At 33.7% G+C, this 19,178-nt stretch overlaps 2 protein-coding genes across 3 annotated transcripts; one reads left to right on the forward strand and one right to left on the reverse strand.

Annotated features, from left to right (window-relative positions):
- Positions 1–1,563: 1,563 nt before the first annotated feature.
- LOC130662483 (mucin-17-like) lies at positions 1,564–14,387 on the reverse strand. 2 transcript variants are annotated; one of them, XM_057461365.1, is made up of 15 exons: positions 14,240–14,386; positions 14,052–14,140; positions 11,093–11,208; positions 10,156–10,251; positions 9,660–9,747; positions 8,877–9,154; positions 8,284–8,512; positions 7,763–7,991; positions 7,371–7,544; positions 6,724–6,815; positions 6,571–6,636; positions 6,074–6,134; positions 5,303–5,788; positions 4,226–4,834; positions 1,566–4,018 (listed from the first exon to the last, which is right to left on the reverse strand). In XM_057461365.1, the coding sequence occupies exons 1-15, from the start codon at positions 14,244–14,246 to the stop codon at positions 2,022–2,024; spliced, it is 4,617 nt and encodes a 1,538-aa protein (XP_057317348.1). In that variant the 5' UTR covers positions 14,247–14,386; the 3' UTR covers positions 1,566–2,021. The 2 variants fall into 2 exon arrangements, with proteins under 2 accessions (XP_057317349.1, XP_057317348.1); XM_057461366.1 differs by lacking the exon at positions 10,156–10,251 and having other exon boundaries at positions 1,564–4,018; positions 14,240–14,387.
- Positions 14,388–14,462: 75 nt separating this feature from the next.
- Positions 14,463–18,951, forward strand: LOC130662484 (protein rolling stone-like). Its single transcript, XM_057461367.1, has 2 exons — positions 14,463–14,678; positions 16,826–18,951. Exons 1-2 carry the CDS (start codon positions 14,601–14,603, stop codon positions 17,513–17,515), a joined length of 768 nt encoding a protein of 255 aa, XP_057317350.1. The 5' UTR covers positions 14,463–14,600; the 3' UTR covers positions 17,516–18,951.
- Positions 18,952–19,178: the final 227 nt, after the last annotated feature.

A 19,178-nucleotide genomic window follows, 5' to 3' on the forward strand; every position in this document is an offset into this window, starting at 1 on the left:
AATCATATATGCACGTTTTTATTAGATATCTCCATTTATCGGGATCGAAATGAATTTCAGTAGATTTGGAAAACTAAATAAAATAAAATGTGCATTCTTCAACAAAAACCATTAAAACATCATTAGTAACAAAAACTATATAATCCTGCATAGAAAACAATATTACAAAATATAACAGTTAAGAAAAACTTTCTGACCAAGAAGCGCATTCCAAGATTTTTTGATGAAAAAGAAATCACCCTCCCTATACTCCGGCTATTGTCACCCCTATATCAGATCCCTGAATTCACCTACCTCCGATTTTTAACAACCGTTCCAACTGTCTTTTTGAAGGTATTTACCCCCTACGCCGACTGAGAATCGGATCAAACCGAATCACTGTCAGGAAGTTTGTTAGCAATTCACAAAGTAGCTCCACTTTATTTACATAATCACGTTTACTTAGTCATGTGTCTTAAACATACCGACATTAAACATTTTTGCTAGCAACACATGACGCACTCTTTTTTTTGAGTCGAGATTTAGCTTGTCAGGTAGTCGCAATTTTGAGTTTCAATATCGCGACCGTATCAATAAATTTATGTAGGAACTTAAACTGTTAGATAAAATAAAGTTGGGGCGGTTTTAACGACCGTTGTGACCTGAGCTTTAATTCAAAAATGCAGTGCAGCTATTTTTATGTATTATGCTCTTTTCATCTTTTTTTTTTTAAAAAAAATGCCTTTTAGCAAGAGAATTGCATTATACCGTGGATAATTTAAAACCACTTTGTTTCTGTTTAATGCAACGAAGTTATAAAACACAGCCACGTGCTTTGCTGCTAATTTTTCAAACTGGTCTTCACAATGTGGGTTGAAAACAAGCGCTGACATACGCTACCGTGCCTTTCTTCGCTGATTTCACCGCGGATTTTTTAAATTAAACTGGTGGCAAAAAATCTGTCTTTCTTTTTTCGTCACCTATGTTTAGGCGAAGTGTGCAGCTTTCCTGTCTGCAAATTAAATATGGAACGCTAAGTGGAAGCCAGCCTTGAATTCTTAAAGCTGTATATTGACAGACGTTTCTAAACCAATTCTTCGTATTTGTCTCGATTCTCAAGGATTCTACATCTTGCTGTCTATTTTCTTGGTAATTGTATAAATTGTTACTTAATGTAAACAATATGGAGTATCTAGGTGAGAGTGAGTAGGAGAGATAGCATGTCCCTATATCTAATGAAAAGTCATTATGTCGGATTTACATTAAAAGAATTGTCTGACCGCAGCACAAATTTTTTAATTTTTCCCATAGCGAAATAATTCCACGGAGTTGAAGAAATTCGAATTGCACAGTTTTGTCTTCTTATTAGCAAAAAGAAAAAACGAAAATATTTTTTTACGGTTGATCTGGTTAACAGTCTACTTCTTTTATACGAATATAAGAATTTCAGCCTGGGTGTTACGTTGAAAACAATAGGTCTATTGTTTAGAACAATAGAAAAATTAGGCCATGTTAGATATTTTGAATTCCTTAAACAAAATGTGTTCCAAAATTAGGGACGGTGCTATGACAAGAAAATAACTGCTTTGAAATAAATAGCTTTCTTTAAAATAGATATTTATATTTGTTTGTAATAACTTATTTTTTTCTGGCAGTAACAAGCAAATATTAATTTATAAAAAACTAAATCGTTTTAAAGGTTTCCAGTGAAACGAAGACAAGCTGCAGAGTCAATAATATTTATTTAACCACGAGGGAAGATATTACTGTTGGAAGAAATTTTTGGATAATTTTTATCTGGATTTTGACTATTCGCAACTTTGAAGAAGAAATATCAAGCTACTCTATGAATACTGTAGATAAAACTTAAAAGCAAAACACTTTTATTATTCACATAAAAAAAATCAACAAAGAAAAATCAAGGCTGTTAATCCTATGGTTAAATTGTGAAAACTAAACTTTTTTAGGAACAGAAATTTAGCTCTTGGCTAACTTTATAAATCAAAAACAAATCTAACAAAGTCAGAAAGGGTAGACACAGTTCACTTCGGAATTGATGCAGGTATTTTGGTGATTCCCTTTGATGGAATCATAAGAAATTGACCAGAGGGCGTCACTACTATACGCCCTTCATCAGTCAATTTTTGCAGTTGTGAAGGATTCATTACTAAAGGAGTTTGTACAATCGAGACAGGTGTGGAGTTTGTCGATGACGTTACTGGAACACCATTTGGCTTGTGAGGTGTACCATTTGCAATCTTCACAAAACTTGATGCCGGAGTTTTAATGTTCACTGGGTTCAGTATAGTTGTCTGTGATTGCACTGAGTTGGATATAGGTGTCTGAATTTTACCTGAATTTAACGGCGACTTCTGCAATTGATTAGAATTTAAAAAGAAAGCAGTAGGGTTTGAAGGCACTTGTGATGGTAGCACTACGTTAGCACGTGGCTGGGATATCAAGGTAATATTGGAACGTGGTTGTGATATCGTGACGACGTTGGAATGCGGTTGGGATATCGAAATTACGTTTGCATAAGCTTGAGGTAAATTGGGAACAACTTGTAATGTTTTAGCTCGATGCAGAATTTGACCTTTCGGTACTACGGTGTTTGTGATCTGCACAGTTGGCAAATTTTTTTGCACTAGGTTAGCAATGCCTGGCTGGCGAATAACCGCACCTGTTGTTACACCATTGTTGGAAGAGTTCTTTAAAATAATATTTTGTACAGCGCCTACCTGATTCATACTTACGTTCGCAGTTGACTGATTTAAATTTAACATACTAGTCCCCACTGCTCCTTGGGCAGGAATTACGTAACGAATTATCTGACCTTGGTTGTTAAGAGGTTGTTGTATAATGACTTGATTGGCACTTGGTTTGACATAAGGTGTCACCAAACCGCCGGCGTCGGGAATCTGCACTAACTGGATGGGTTGTGAGGTATTTGTCTGAGGGATGGTCGGTGCGTTCGATAGAATCATCTGACTTAACTGCAGCTGATGTGATAAAGGCGTGGAGAGAGCAGCAACTGGCACGACGTTAGGAGGGGTTACTGGGACAGACTTTGGAAAAGCAAGCGGCGTAGACGAGTTCATATTGCTGGAGGTGTGAAGTTTAATTTGTTGCACTAAAGATGAACTGGCAGTAGGCAAAGAACACAGGCTGGGGTTAACCACAAGTTGTACATGCGACGCAGCTGAAGACGGGCTTGTGATGACTGCACCGTGAAATTCATTGTGAGTAACTAAACCTCCTTCACGTAAGTATGTCGTGGAGCTTCCCTTAGGAATTTTAGTAAATGCTGCATTATTAACTCGTGGTTTTAAACCACTTGTGGTTTTTTGTGTCACCATCTTGACTGGACTTATCACAATACCATGCGTTTGCGAGTTGATTTTCAAAGGAGATGATGGCATTGCTTGCTTCTTGTCATTGAGATGAGTTTGAAGCTTTGCACTGATTTGGTTAACGGCTGCCGCTTGTATTGCAGCTTTCTGGAGTTCCAACATATTACTATCGGCACAGCCGTCTTGACGGACACTTAAAATGTTTGTCGTCAGGTTTGTTGCTACATTTTTATTGATAGTCGGAATGGGAGCAGTGGCCGGTTTTGTCACCACAACGTCATCAATCTCCCGTTGTAGCTTTAAAACGGGAGTCAGCTTCATTGCAGTTGACAGTGAGGAGCTTGATGTGGTACATACTAAACCACGATTTGCTATACCCACCGCTCCTAATGAGGACGTTGCAACAATGTTTGCTGTATTGTGGTTTATAGGCAAAACGTTGCTTTGAGGTGACACGTTTTTCGCAATGTAAGGACCACTTGATTTCAACCACTCCTGTACTTTGGACATGCCAGAAGTATTGGCCAGCGTTGAACCAATAGGAGAAGCAGCTTTCAGTGGACTTGTGATCACTGATTTGCTCGAAGGCACAGCTGTTGATTTTTTAATTATCAGCGCGTTTCGAGCAGATGGAAATTCCTTGGGTTTTAGAACGTTTGAGAAGGAAAACGTCTTTAAACCGGAAAGACCTAAAAATGACAAGTCGTAGGTTTTAGACGATATTCTTTATGGCAGCAAGTAAAAAAGAAACAAATACAGTGACAGTTAAAGGAATTTATCTGCAGTGCTATTTATACTAAATAGTAAAATATTGTGCTCTCGGGTCCGGAATAGACCGCTAGTTGTGTTTTTTTTTAAATTCCACCGATCCACTGATCAAGACACATTAAACTTACCTGCAGTGGTGACAGTGTTTGCAATACGCGACAATACCACAGGGGTTCCACTTACTGGTCGCAATCCAGGCATCGTGCTGTTGCTGGGCAGAGTAGGCGTTAAACGAACCTGTTGCAGGTTCTTGTTTGTAACATCATTCTTCATTTGCGACATCAATTGCAATTTTAGGTCTTCCCACTTCACTGTGACAGGAACACCAGTGGCAGATAGCCCAGATACATAACTAGCCTGCTGCAAACCACCTTGTGTCATGCTCGCGATCGGTACTATAATCTTCTTTGGACGTCCTCTGGAACCTCCAAGCTTATCACGCCCAGAACTTGCAGTAGGAAGTTGCAACTTGTGAGGGAACTGAGCCAGCACTTGGCCAGGACTCATCGTCTTGGAAACGGTTTTCACGACAGTATTAGGTGACGAGAAACGAAGTGGTAAGCGACTAATACTAACCGTTCTGGGAGCCGGTACCGGTGTACTAGTACCAGTATTAACCGCTCTAGGAGCCGGTGACAAAGCAGTGTTGGCTAACTGTTGTAGAGGATTGAGCGTCGTAGTGTTAATAGGCGTGCTATTAAAAGTTACCACTTTCTGAGCAAGGGCATGCTGTTGACCTAAAAAATATATATCATACTGAATAAAGCAAGTAATTAAAAACACTCAGGTATCATGAGAAGTGCTATACTGTAAATTGAGCGTTAATTTTGGACTATTACGCTTCATGCTTATTCGGATTGGGCGCTTATTTGATTGCTGCGTGCGCACATAGATAGATGACAAATTAGCAATAAAAAACACTACACTAGAATCATGTTAGTGTTACCTGTCAAACTCCTCTCATTTACCACCTACAACGCAATTTGATTTAAAGAGCACATGAATTGCTAATAGAAAAGTCCAGTTTAACCAGCTGGGCGCTCATTTGGTCAATGGGCGCTCACTTAAAATTTTTAATCAAAGGGTAAACGCTTATTAGGATTGGCGACAGTATGCAAACCAGTCTTTTAAAAAATCAAAGTTATCATCTTGATATACAAAGCATTCGCTATTAACAGATAGAAATATTAGAGTTAAAAAAGTACCTGCTACTTTGATTCCTTTAGCCAGAGAGGGCGCAAAATCTGACTTCGGATATTTCAACAGTAGTGACTGCATTTGAGCTGGTGTCATTTTAGCTATTGCACCCGATGACAATGCAAACCTAGGTGACATAGCAATGGGCGGTTTTATATGGCGAATGTTGGTAGATTGCAACAGAGAAGCACTTTGGTGGAGTTGTCTCATACGAGCTTGAGCTTGAAGCATTTGCGCCCGAGCAAATTCTGGCGTTATACTATCCGACATCGAAGTGTTCTTATGTGTAATTGGCGTGGATGGCGTGGACAAATTTGTAGATGATATGTTTGATGGTGTAGTTATTAGTTTAGGCTTTTTAAATTTTGTTGGTTTGGGCGTTGGCTGATCAACTTCGAAAAAATCATCGTCATCAATTTCAACATCTGGTGGAAATTCACGTTTCATTAGTTTCTCGAAAATTTTCTTCACTTCAAAAGCTAACTTTGTGTAAGCTAAGAAAAGAAAGTTAATATTAACAATAAAATTTGAAATTCTATTTAATATCGTTAAACCAAATTCGTTTATTGTTATACAGTCCTGGTCTACTCATTTTTATTCATTTTTTTATTTAAAGCTGGTTTACATGTATAGCTTAAAACTAATTTACACCGACTTTTAAAAAGTAAAAAGTTATAACATTATATTAAAAAAAAATGTGTCTGCTGGCTTACTTTTGATGATGCTTTCCGCCGCCTCAAAATACAAGTAGAAAATCATACCGAATAGGAATTACTTACAGCTGTACGTTCCATTATACATTTCACAATTGTCAAAAACTAACATTACGTCTTCTTCAAACTGTAACGAAATAAAACAAATTGGTAAAAAACTTTTTTAACACTTTTATAGATTAGGATGGATTTTTCAAAGTTTGTATACACATATGCGGAAAAGAATACATTGGTACAACAAAGGCGATTTTTTAAAAAAATTAAAAAAAAGCCGTAACACACATTCAAACTTATGGAAAGGGATAAACTTACAACACAACAAGTTACTGCGCACAAAATCTCATAGCTAGACAGAATTATTTTCTTTCTAGCTATGAGATTTTGTGACAAGCAACCTACAAAAAGAAAATATTTTAAACGTCTTTTAAAAAATTGTTTTGTAAACAACATAATAACGTTCAGTGCAAATATCACTATTGTTTAGCAACTAATTATGAGGCTAAATCGAATTTTAGACCATGAGCCTGGGACTAAAATGAGAAAAAACCTTATCTGGACGTTACCTCGTGTTTATCTTTGTATTCTTTCTTTTCGATTTTTTCACTTATTTTCTGAAAATCCATTGGAGTCTAAAAACATTTTTATACAGATCACTTTAACTCGTAAACAAATAATAAAAATGGTTTGGATAACCTGTTATTAATACAATGAATTACTTCAATCAAAGAATAATAATTTGGTGCATCTTCTTCATTTACAGGTTCAAGAAATGGCCACGCGTCGTCATCTTTTTTCAAAACCTCCATAACTAAAAACAACAAGGAGAAATACTTTTTAATAAAATATTGTGGAGAATTACCTATCTTATTTGTGCCAGTTCTTACTACCGAATTAAGACTAAAAATGGAAACCTCAAGAATTGTTTGTTTTTATAAAAACCAATCCAGAGGAAAGTGAGAACAAAATATTAGTCATAAGTAGAGCAGAATTTACCCTGATAACCTAGGGGTTATTCATTGAGTAATGTTGTTTTCCACCTGCGAGAGCATTTTATCACGACCCTTAATGTTTTCCACCTGAAAGAGCATTCTATCATGACCCTTTATCAATTTAAGACAATCCTTATGTTTTCCTAATCTATCCACAAAATCAAAGAGACATCCAGGTCAGGCGAAAGCAGAGCCATAATTTTAGCAAGAATATGTAAAAGGGAATAATTAAGGCAACTACCAATTTTAACACCTCAAAGCATGTAATTGCTGTTTGCAAAATGCTATTTTTGTACAAACATAAAAAAAATTGTAAAATAAGTACAATAAGAAATTTAAGGACAGTTAAACAACTTATCATATCAAATACTTACTTCTCTCCATTATTTTATATTGATCTTCCTCGTCCTCATCATCATCATTAGAATCCTCTCTATTCTCCAGCCGTCGCTTTTTCCCAACCTGCACTGCTTTTATCTCCTCTGCAAGCTCTGGATGATCAGCAACGAGCTTCTGAGTTTCTCTAAGTTTAACACGAAGAGCGCGTTCTAAACAAACGAATAAGCTGCGTTAAAAACTTAACAAAGATTACAAGGATGTCTCCATTCTTTTCCACTATTTTTCCTCTTAAAATATGAACAGATCAAAGAAGCGTTTGAAAACATACTACAACAAATAACACAAATGCTGCACAAATTTAAAGAGGTTGAATTTCGTAAGTTCTTCGTCGTGTAAGAGACGACACAAAGGCTAAACTAACAACTACCTTCTTGAATTCTTTCCCGCTCCTTGTATCGCTTCTCTCTTTCCTTCTCTCGTTCTACTTCCAGTTGTTTTTGCCTTTCTTCAGCTTCTTTTGCTTTTAATTGATTTTTTAATAGGCGCTCTTGTTCCAAAATGCGCTGCTCTTTTTCGATCTGTTGCATCTTCACAGTGATTCTCTCAGACACTCTTCTGGGAGCCATGGCTAACAGTTTCTTTTGGTAAGCCTTTTCCTACAAAAAGAGGTATCTTAAGGTGGATCTCCACAGAGTGATTTAGAGGACGAAATGCATTGAAGCATGCAGCTTCGTTTGTTTTGATTTCACTTTAAAACATTTGCTTTGCAGAAAATTAGGAACAGTGTTTACTATTATAAAATTTCGACCTATCAAAAAAGCGTTTAAAAAAATGAAAAATGGCATTAAAAAATCAATACACTATCAATACATTTATTCCACATTGGAAAAAATTAGTTGTTGCCAATCTTTTGAATCAATATACATTTTTTTGCACAATCCTCCCTACCCTTTCATCTGTTATTCTTTTTACATCTTCTCTCAAATGCTGAAGGTTTTTTAGGAGCTCTTTCTCGGTTTTATTTTTAGTAGCAGATAGCTTCTCCAACAACTGGTCCCAGTTGCTCAGCGTGGAACATTCAAGCGACCATGCATTGGAACACAAGTTTAACTTTATTGGTTTAACATCAGGTTTGACATCTTCTGTGTCATCGTCTGTAATTTCAACAGATTTTTCACTAAAAAAAATTAATATGCAATCCAAATAAATATGGCTATTTTTTGCAGGAAAGTTTTCGCACACGACTTCACTTAATGTATCCGCGTTCACAAAGCCAATTATTACAACATATTAAAAACGCATAGAAAAAAAAAATTGACAAGGAAATTAAAGTAAATACAATTGTAAATGTACTTGTATCTTTGGGATCCAGAAATTGTTCGAGATTAAATATTAGAAACAAAGGTAACAAAAATAGAAATGGGAAACCAATAGAATGTATAATACATCCACATTATTACAGTGGATGCAAGATTCTCAACAAAGGCAAAAATTAAAGATTGATCTTAATATAAAAATAGTGCTGTTCATAGTTAATTTACCTTTCATCCGCCGATTCTTGCGAGCTGTAATTAAATCTTTTTCGCTTACGTACAGACCTTCCACTTTTAGTTGTGTGTTTACTTCGTCTCTTCTTGCTTACTTTTTTCGGAGGTTTCTTTTTTGTTTTGTTGGTGACTTCGCCGTCTTCCCCTTCAGCATCCTGTGTCTTTACAGAAAAGGCTTCTTTGTACAAACGCACACCATAGAAATACCAGTATGTATTCCCTTCACTGTCACGACCAACAGGTGTAACGCGCATATCGTCAGCTTCCAAATCCTGGTTAAATACATACAATGACTTCTATACACATGCATAAGAATATTTATAATTTCCATAAGTTAAAAAAATGCAGTTGGATTATAAAATAGTAGATACACCTGCTATATTCACTGAAGTCACAGTTACAAATGCAGACCTTAACAAGGTGAAAATAAAATACTATACATTTGCTGGTTAATCTTTTTAATGATACATTGTTCAGAAAGTCAAAATTTATCCTAGATTTTCCTTACAAATTTCTATTGACTTTCCTGAGAGAAACATTAAAATACTATTTTCCCTGGTTCCCAACTTATACCAAAAACATTGTGCTGTATAGTATTGGTGTTTAGAACTAAAATACTACAATACACCATCATGTGAAGGGATAAAAACACGAAAGCATAAAACAACACAAATTCATTAAAATATATCATAAAATGTACTCCTCACAAGTTATCTATTCTTCAGATAAAGGTAAACAAAAAATTGTATAAATGAAAACCATATAACCTAAACATACCTTAGTTAGTTCCATAGCATCATGCAATTCAAGTCTCCAATTGCAAATATTAAACAAAACCTCTACTTTTGTGCGAGTTTTGAGTGTTCTAATCAAAGTATAAAAAACTATATATAAACTATAGATATCCACAAGTGCTTTAACATGATCTATCTTTAATGGAACCTTATAATTTAAACTCTACCCAAAAATTTCTGACCAGCTGAAGCTATGCTCGATTGTAAATTTTGCAATAGTCAAAAAGTTATTGCCATTATCTTATCATACCAAACCAGCTTGACTTAAATTCATTTTTTATCAATATTTTTTATTTACTTTATTTCAATTCAAAAGTACAATGGTATTGTCTTCTTTTTAAAGAACAAAAAGATAAGTACATCATAATGGCTATCACAACTCCTAGAGACAGATATTTTTCTGTATAAGTAAGTTTTAATTACATTCAGTGATCTTACTTAATAAAGTCAAACAAAAAAGGCTTTACATTACGACATACTTAAAATCTGCATCCTCTAACGGGTTTGCTTTCTTTTGAACTGTTACATAATGATGGCTTAAAAGATCACGAAGATAATAGTTGTAATTTTCCGCACTAAAATAAAAAGGAATCGCTCAAACAAACATCATCACATGAAATGCAGGGTTTAGTTTGGTAAAAATTATAATCTTTATATGTTATGTTGATATAAATCGTTTTTAATCCCTATCCATATTCGAAAAACAAAAGTTTTTGAATCACAGTATTCTGTGATACTATAAGAACTTTAATTGCCTGGTTAAGGGTATGTTCTACTGCTACAATATTTTGTACACAATTAATTGTACAAAACTGTATATTCTTGTCCTAGATATTGTACAGATGTAACCACGATGTACAATATATTGTTCCGATTGTTCCTATTGAGTATTTATATCCTTCTAGTATACAATTTTACAAAATTGTTTTCTAGTTACTACTATAAATTGTAAAATATTGCATTCAATATAATGTAGCAGTTTTAAAAACAAATGGTCCTGGTGTCAACTTATACACAAGATTATTTTTGCATTATGTGAAAAGACACGCATATTATTTCCATATATGCTTATATTCAGACTGTGCCATAATAAAGACAATGCTATAATATAGAAAATTAACACAGAAGATCTGCATAAACTTATTCACATCTTTTTTATTTCGCCTGCGCACTCAGCACTGGTTGAGGTGAATACTGATGTAAATTCTTGATTCATGTTGGAAAAATGTGGTTTCCATATTTGAGGTGGATGTTAGTTGAACTTAAAAAAGTTTTGCTCTCAATTGCTCTCTAAATTTAGCAGTTATTTGTGTATAAAAGCAGGCAAAAAGCATTTTGTGTTAGCATTTTTTTGCCAACATCAAATAAATTAGAAAGGCTACATCACTTGTGTCCTAGAGCAAGTAGAGTACTTACGTGACTTGAAGTCCATCCTTGGTTCTATACATGCCACGCAACAAACGTATAACAAGGTCTGGCAAGAAGCTGGAAACATTGTCGGCATTATCCAAAAATAATGTTTCCTCAAAATCCTGTAAAATAATATACTAGGTATATCAGCAGGTATATTAAATTTTCATAGCTAATAAATTTATAACATTATTTACATCTGAAAACAACATGATTCAAACTCATTAAAACAGCATAAATCAGGCCGGGTAATAGAAAATTTGAGTATGTTATTTGCAGTCCCTAAAAGTTATTTTATATGTGATTTATATGTGGATGTGTAACGCCAGTCTGAGAGACAGAAAGAGTTCAGATGAGCTAAGAAGTAGGCTAAGTTATCTAGATAAGAAGATTGAATTGGCTGGGGCACTTGGAAAGAATGGAGGGGGATAATTGGGTGAGAAAGTGTAGAGACTTGATAGTTCCTGGGGCAAAGCCCAGAGGCAGACCAAGAAAGACTTGGCAGGAGGTTATAAGGGCAGACTTGATACAGAGGAAGTTGAGTTTATATCTAATACAGTCTAGATCAGATTGGAAGAGGGTCATTAATATACCCCGTCCAACCCATGCTAGCATGGAAAGCAGACATTAAGCCGAGAATGATGAATGATGTTGATGATGATCTGATCAGGTTTATCAAATAGTCAATAAGTCAAATTAAAATGGTTTATATCACATAAAGACCAAAAAACAAAAACAAATTTATCAAAAAAAAATGATTTAAGGATATATCAATAAAGTTCACTAAGAAGGAATTGGGAAAGTGCACTGGGGTCCAACTGAACTTTTTAATACATTCTTGATAGACATTTTGTTTTTTAGATAGCATTCACTGTTATGCAGATTGGTAATTTTTATTGCATTGCAGGCCAAAGAAAACAACAATGTTTGATCGAAAATGCTTAGTAAAAGATGCAATATTTTAATTGTTTTGAAAAATTTAAGGTTGTGAAACCAAAAAAAATCTAAATCCTTGTAAACAATCACAATTATATCTCAGTTTTATTCATCTATTTCTATCAATGATAATTTATCATAATTGTCAAATATAGTACAGTAATTTTAAGATATTTTAACATTTTGTTGATTATCTGAATGCCTTGTCTACTAAGATTTAGAAATAGCATTTAGCAATAGTTAATCCAAAAAACAGATAATGTAACATATAAAGCAAATTGACACACACAAAAAAATAAATGCAGCTAGTCTTTCATTTTTAAACACACATTATTTTTCATAAAAAAATGTTGGAACCTCTATTCTAACTGTTTGTTTGACACTTACTTTGTGATTTTTTTAGAAGTTTTCATTTTCAAATGAGTAAAAACCATCACAAGGCTGAATCTAACATTAATCAACTCCCTTTCAGACATACTTTTATGTAGATAGAGCGCTTTATATATTTGCAGGCCTATCGCGGAGTTATTCTCTATTAAAAAGTTGGCAGAGAACTAGTCTTTTGACCATTTTTAAGGACCGCAAGGTTATTTTATGTAAAATTACTTATTTAAAAGTTAATATTTTTGTTACTGTGAGTAAATTTTCCAATGTTTTAAAAATAATAAAGCAGATTAATGTATAACTGATTTGGTATGCTCTTAATATTGGGATGCAGACAACACTTTTTGGGAAATTTTAAAATCAACACATCTTTAAAAGGTTATAAACTTGCATGGTTTGTTCAAATTTGGTTGCAATTTTTAGAAATGCTTTCTTTCTATAGGCCCTGCAAATGGTTTAAAGTTTAACGAGAATCTGAAGATATCAATGACATAATCAGAGCCAGATGTAAAAGTGGTGCTTTTTAGAATGAGCCTGTTTTTATATTTTGTCTACTTAAAAATCTGGATGATAAAATATTTAAAATTGTCATTACAATACAAATACCCCCCACCCCTGGTATCATAATTGACACTTGAAACATAAAGAATCATCACATAAGAATTATGGCAACATAAACCTGGTAATATAGCACATTAAAGAATAATTAGGATAATTTATTACTTTATTAGTATAAATTAAATATGATCAAGCTTGTAAATGTACTGTTGTAAAATTTCACCTGCATTGTGGTTAAATAAAACAATTTTTTTGTCAAATAAAGTTAAAAACCTCGTTATTATTATACACCAGGGCAAGTAGGCACAGGCATTACTTGGCTCCCTAAAATCTCTGCGACTGTTAAAAATACAATCTGGAAATGATTCTAAAAAGTAGTCTCTAGCAATTATAAACATAGCATGTACCAAAAAATACGGAAACTTAGTAGGAGTAAATCATAAACACTTAAGTTAAGCATCTACACAAAGCAAGTTTTATGTTGTAGTTATATGTCTGAACAAAGGCAAACAGTAAAATAGGAATATTTATTTTTTACAAGTTCACATGTTTGGTTAGGAATAAATGGTTTGCTTTACAATATTTGGTCATGTTTTTGTTAGAATGCAATATTTGGTCAGGACTTCTACCAAGTAATTTGTAAGTACAACTAACTTAAGCAAAAACAGTTAAATTATTTTCCTGTTTGTCGAAACTAAAAAAAGGTTGGCTAGCTAGCTAGCTAAAGGTTTGTACATTGTGTTTTAGGCAGAGATTTCAGGGATTTTCTGGAAGCTCAAATTAAAATGTTTTAAACACTCTAAAGCCACCTTTGTGGTGTATCTTCTGGAAGCAATAGAAAGAGTATATTCCTCCAAACTAATGTGGCTAACCATAACATCATAATGCACAAATTAGGTAACAAATTGTTACAAACTTGCTTTCATTAGCTACCTGTTCTAAAAAGGAAGCTAACATTTACAAAACAAAATCCAATAATGACCAAAAGAGATAAGTTTTTTTTTTTCAAGTAAATCTCCACCATTGCAAGTAGCTAGCAGCTAACACTTTCGTTTATGAATGACAAGTATAAATTCTCGGAACTTACCTCAATCTCAAAGTCAGTCAGGTCAAAGGAGCCCCTAAAAATGTGAAAGAAATGGGCGATTGCAGGCACTTCGAACCATGACCTCAATTCTAAACAAAAATATGATTAATTAAATACACACATGAACAATGCTTAAATGAGGCACAACAACGGGAACCCTTTGTTTTGTTACGATTTCCAAAACTTACCGTCCATCTCAAATTTTTTCTTTCATACTTTCCACTGGACCGCGCAAACAAAGATCAAAACATAAAGACTGGGGCAAATTTGTCCTTTTTTGAAACGTTAAGGTTTTACAAAAGAAGAAAAAAAAACACCCAAAGCGACGTAAGAATTATAATGTGTCATACAAAATAGCCCTGAAAGCCTTATTATGATGACACAAACCAATAAAATCTCATATAAAATACAAAAAATTCCTGAAATAGGCAATGCTCTTTATTCACTAACAGTCTATTTGGGACCCCTGTGTTTCTGGCACAACGAAGGAGAACTATAAACAAAATTAAATATGGTAGTCGAAGCTGTTGCAAATGTAAACAAATAAACATGAGCTTTAAATCTGAGTTCAAAATTAAGAATTTTGCGTTAAAGCACGATGACAGTAACGATTTCTATTGTATGCAGGTACGTAATAAATAAATATTGATTTAAGGTTAAATTTTTCCCAAAGTGACGAAATAAAATTGCGTTTATTAATGTTCTATTTTAGTTTAATGTAAAGTGTTAGTGGAGTGCCTTGTTTGGTAGCTGTGGATAATACACCGAACTCCAGTCTTAACGTAGCTCAGTAGCTCAGCGGTGGACTCAAAGTCAAATCGTTTGAGGAGAGAGGGTGGGTAGGGGGAGAGGTAAAGGCTAGAAGCAAAATTTGAAAAGACCTCTTTAGTACAAATAGGAGCCTTAAACAATTTAGAATAACACCCCTCCTGTTTATACAAACGCAAAAAGCAGTATCTGTGTCACTTAAATTTATTAGTGCCTCCTCTTTCTTGGCATATACACTGTTTAAGTAGTCTTTGAAATTTGCAACCAAAAAAAGAAAGCATAAGAATATCTTTTAAGTTTTATATTGTAGATCATTATTTTTTCTACGGAACAAATGTCAAAGTTGAAAACTCATCCATCAACAAATGTCAAATTGATATTTCTCACAGCAACTTAAGTATAGATGCTGCCTCTCTGAAAAAATCTCTAAGGTACTTCTTGATCAGTTAGGCTTAACTTACAAGCCAGGTATCCCATGATCCAGGCATCAGATCCCTAGAACCAGCAATATTAAGGTTTTTACTCTGGTCAGCACAAACTTTCCCTTATCAGAGATCTTTGTAAATTTAACCAGAGATGGATGTTTTATGGTCAGATTGAACTGAAACTTGCATCCATTTTGGTTGACCTAAACTTGAAATAATTAATCAAAGCCTTAACCAAGACAAACACTACAACTCGCAGGATACATTATTTTAAGAGTTATGCCCCAGCTGGCTACATTAATATTTATGTGTAGGTGTTTTATGTTACTTCTTTAATGTTAATTTTTATTTTCTTTATATACTTTTAAAGGTTTCGTAAAAAATTGTATTTTACCATTTTTGACGTATATATATACTTCAAAATGTCATAGGCAACCCTCAGCCCTATTTATTCATGGAATTTTGTGCTAAACACCTTCCTGTCCATTCAACTAGTTTCCTGGAGAAATGAAATAACATCAAAGTCAGATAAAATATGGATGGGAAAAGTGATCACAACTGGGAAAACCTCAAATTCGGAAATCAAATTTCTTGAGATGATGCTGATGGTGTGCCAGATTAACACAGCACAGGCTATTTCATGTTTTAATCAATTTTTCTTTGTTTAAATACACAACATAGAAAAGCAATGAAGTTCATGTGCAAAAAGTTTTCTAGGTTATTTTCTTACACCCAACAAAACAATTCCTAACTATCGGTATTTATTGCTGTGAAAAAATCAATTCTGTACTACTTTAGAATAAAAATTATGGAAACTCTGTATACCTTGGTAAAAAGGAGTTCTACTGAATTTTGGCTGTATTGCATGTGATTCTTATGTCATTAAAAATGCATATGAAAATGAGGGTAGGTACCACAGGACAAATGTTAGAGGAAGGTGCCATAAGTGCCTGCACACTATAGTATATTTAGATGAGTTTCCCACTTGTTACTAAATAAAAATTATGTAAAGATAAGTTCCTTTGTCTAAACAGATGCTGCTTTACCAACTGTATCTTCTGGCTAATGTCACATTATTTTATAAAGTCTCTTCTGGATTCTATCTTTATCAAGGAAAGCATAGAAGGACGCATTTTAAAGAGTTTAGAAGGGCATGACAGTAGGAGAGTATTGCCAACTGACTTGGCATGGGGGCGACACTAGCTAAACAGGTTTTTAACCATAGCCTTATGTAACCCTAAATAATTTCTGGAAATTAATATTTACTAACAAGAAAACAGATACATTGCAATCAATTTTAGCTGTAAATTTTTAAATTATTTATTAAATATTTTCTGATATATGTATGTATTGAAAATCCTCTAGTTCATCTGATTGCTTAAGGGAATTAATTTTTTTATTAACTTATTTTTACAAAGTTCTAATTCTCGCAAAATAGGCAAAAATCAAAAATTGTATTCCCTCAAGAATTAAATCTCTTAACCTAGTCACCCTAGTTGCACTTATCTTTTGTTTAAAGTTTTTGCGGGTACAATTAGTTATATTTTGTATGCTTAATGATGTGTTATAGTTGTCATTTAGTTCTGGTGTGTACCAAGATGGATTATTTGGTGTCTTCGAGTCATATTCACAGTTTACCATTTATCAACGCTGCTGTTTTCTATCATCGTCCACTCCAGTAGAATTTGGCCAGTATTTTTGACTAATTGGACCATGGTCATAATGCTTGTTTACTTTATATGGATCACTGCTCTGTCTGGAATGTTCGGTTTAAATTTGCAGTTTGAATCATTAAAAGATCAAAATGTTGACCAACATACAGAGATTGTTGCAGCCAGAAAAGAAATACCTTGGCACGTGAAACTATTCTGGGCTTGGTACAATGTAACATATGTTATTACTATTGTTACTGACCTCATGTATTGGGGTTTTGTGTATCAGCCAAGTCATTTTGATACGTTTGACATGCGATTTAGTAATATAAATGATCACAGTGCCTTGCTTGCTATGCTGCTGATCGATTTCACATTTCATCGCATTCCAGTACATTTATATCATGTTGTGTATTCCATTGTTGTGGCAGTTATATATCTGATGGTATCCATCATTTACACTCTCAGTTCTGGAAGATATGTGTACAAGGTTTTGAATTGGAAAGATGATGCTGGAAAAGCTGTTTTCTTTTTTTTTATAGCGCTACTCTTAGCTGTTATCATACAAATTGTGATGTATGGCCTGTACAGATTAAAGATAAGGATCAAAAACAACTAAAAGCAACTATTATTTTTGTGGCGAGATAAGCATTGTTAGGGTTGTAAGTAACGCTATGGATGATAGAGAATTAAGGCATCTCTGTTATTTATGTTCGACTAATTAAAGCAACCATGCGTTTTGTTTACTTTCTTGCAAGATTAAATCGATATGAGCATGCAATCTTTTTTAAGGTAATGTTCCTTTCTCTGAAGAAAAAAAAAACCGAGTCCGAATTATGCTTAACAATACAAAGCTGAATATAAGTTTAGCATATGTGTGTTTTTATTTATATTTGATTTTTTTTTTGTTAATATATGCACAGGTTACGATTTATGTGCACCATACACCAGAGGTATAATGGACCATGCAGGACCATTTTTTTTCTTCAATAATACACATGGAGTGCCATTGAACGGTTTTTGTTGTCGTGTGTGTTTTTATTGCACTTTTTTGTGTGTTTGTAATATTCCGAAGGGATGCTTCACATATGATTATCCTGACATAAAAATTTTAGCCGCATCTTGCTTATGGAGTATGAAAAATTAGTCGTATTTGTTTTTTTATAAAAAGAGTGTAGTGTGTTTGTTATGACTATGATACTACTGGTTAAGGTAAAGTCAAAGTAGCCTGTTATGCTATACTTTTTGAATTATATATTATCTTACTTAATTATTATTTTTATAGTTCCAAATAATGACAAAACAATAACTTTTACCCCATCTTTTACGTATATATATGCTGATCATTCGCTTGTTTTTTAGGTTTAGTGAGATAAGCATTTATCGAAGCCTTGTTCCTTTATAGGAAAAAGTCGTTGCAGAATTGTTCATAGTTCTTCTTATTTCTTGTCTCTATGACACAAGTTCACGTTTTTAATGTTTTTAAAAGAATATGATTGTTAACTGTTGTTTAATTTAATCGTGTGCACATTCACAAAAGAACAGTTGTTATAAGCACCGTTTGAAGTTGAGAGGGTTTATTTTTATGAAACCTTTATTTAAAAAATTTCATTTTTTAAAAAAGAATTATTCAGGGAAAAGCTAACAGCGCAAATGCACACGCCGGGTGGCCACAAGTCGCGTAAGTCCCAGAAGTCGTGGAAATGTGATGAAATGGAACAAGTCGGGGAAAGTCATGGAAAATTGATGACAATTGATTTTCGTACGATTTTTTTCTGTAAAATCCGGCTTTTGAAATTGGGTTGCTTATAAAAACAAACAGCTTTTTGTAACTTCTTTTTTTAGCTTATACTGTATTTGTGTGTGAAGGTATATTTTTAATTTATTTAGAACTCAGGATATAATTTTCCATTTGATAATATTTACATCTAATAGGTGGGATTTAAACCAATTTTATTTTGTTTGAGAAAGATAACCATCAATTTTTATGAACTTTAATACAAGGTTATATATATATTTGTTTGTTGAATATTTAAAATATATTTTTGCAGTAAACTTTTTTTTATTATTTTTCGGGTTTTTTTGCCCGCCTGTTGTTTTCTCTTCCTTCCTTATTCTCTTTACGTAACTCTAAATTTTCTCCAATGATCTAAAAGAGAACTCATATTGGTTGTATATGTGTCTTTTGTAATGTACTTTATGTAATTTAAAAAAAAAATACGAGCTTGAAATGCATCTTCTCTCCTGGTGCTGCGATCTTCAAAAAAGGTTTCGTAAAACAC

Source organism: Hydractinia symbiolongicarpus, chromosome 10, assembly GCF_029227915.1.
Source record: "Hydractinia symbiolongicarpus strain clone_291-10 chromosome 10, HSymV2.1, whole genome shotgun sequence".
NCBI lineage: Eukaryota > Metazoa > Cnidaria > Hydrozoa > Anthoathecata > Hydractiniidae > Hydractinia > Hydractinia symbiolongicarpus.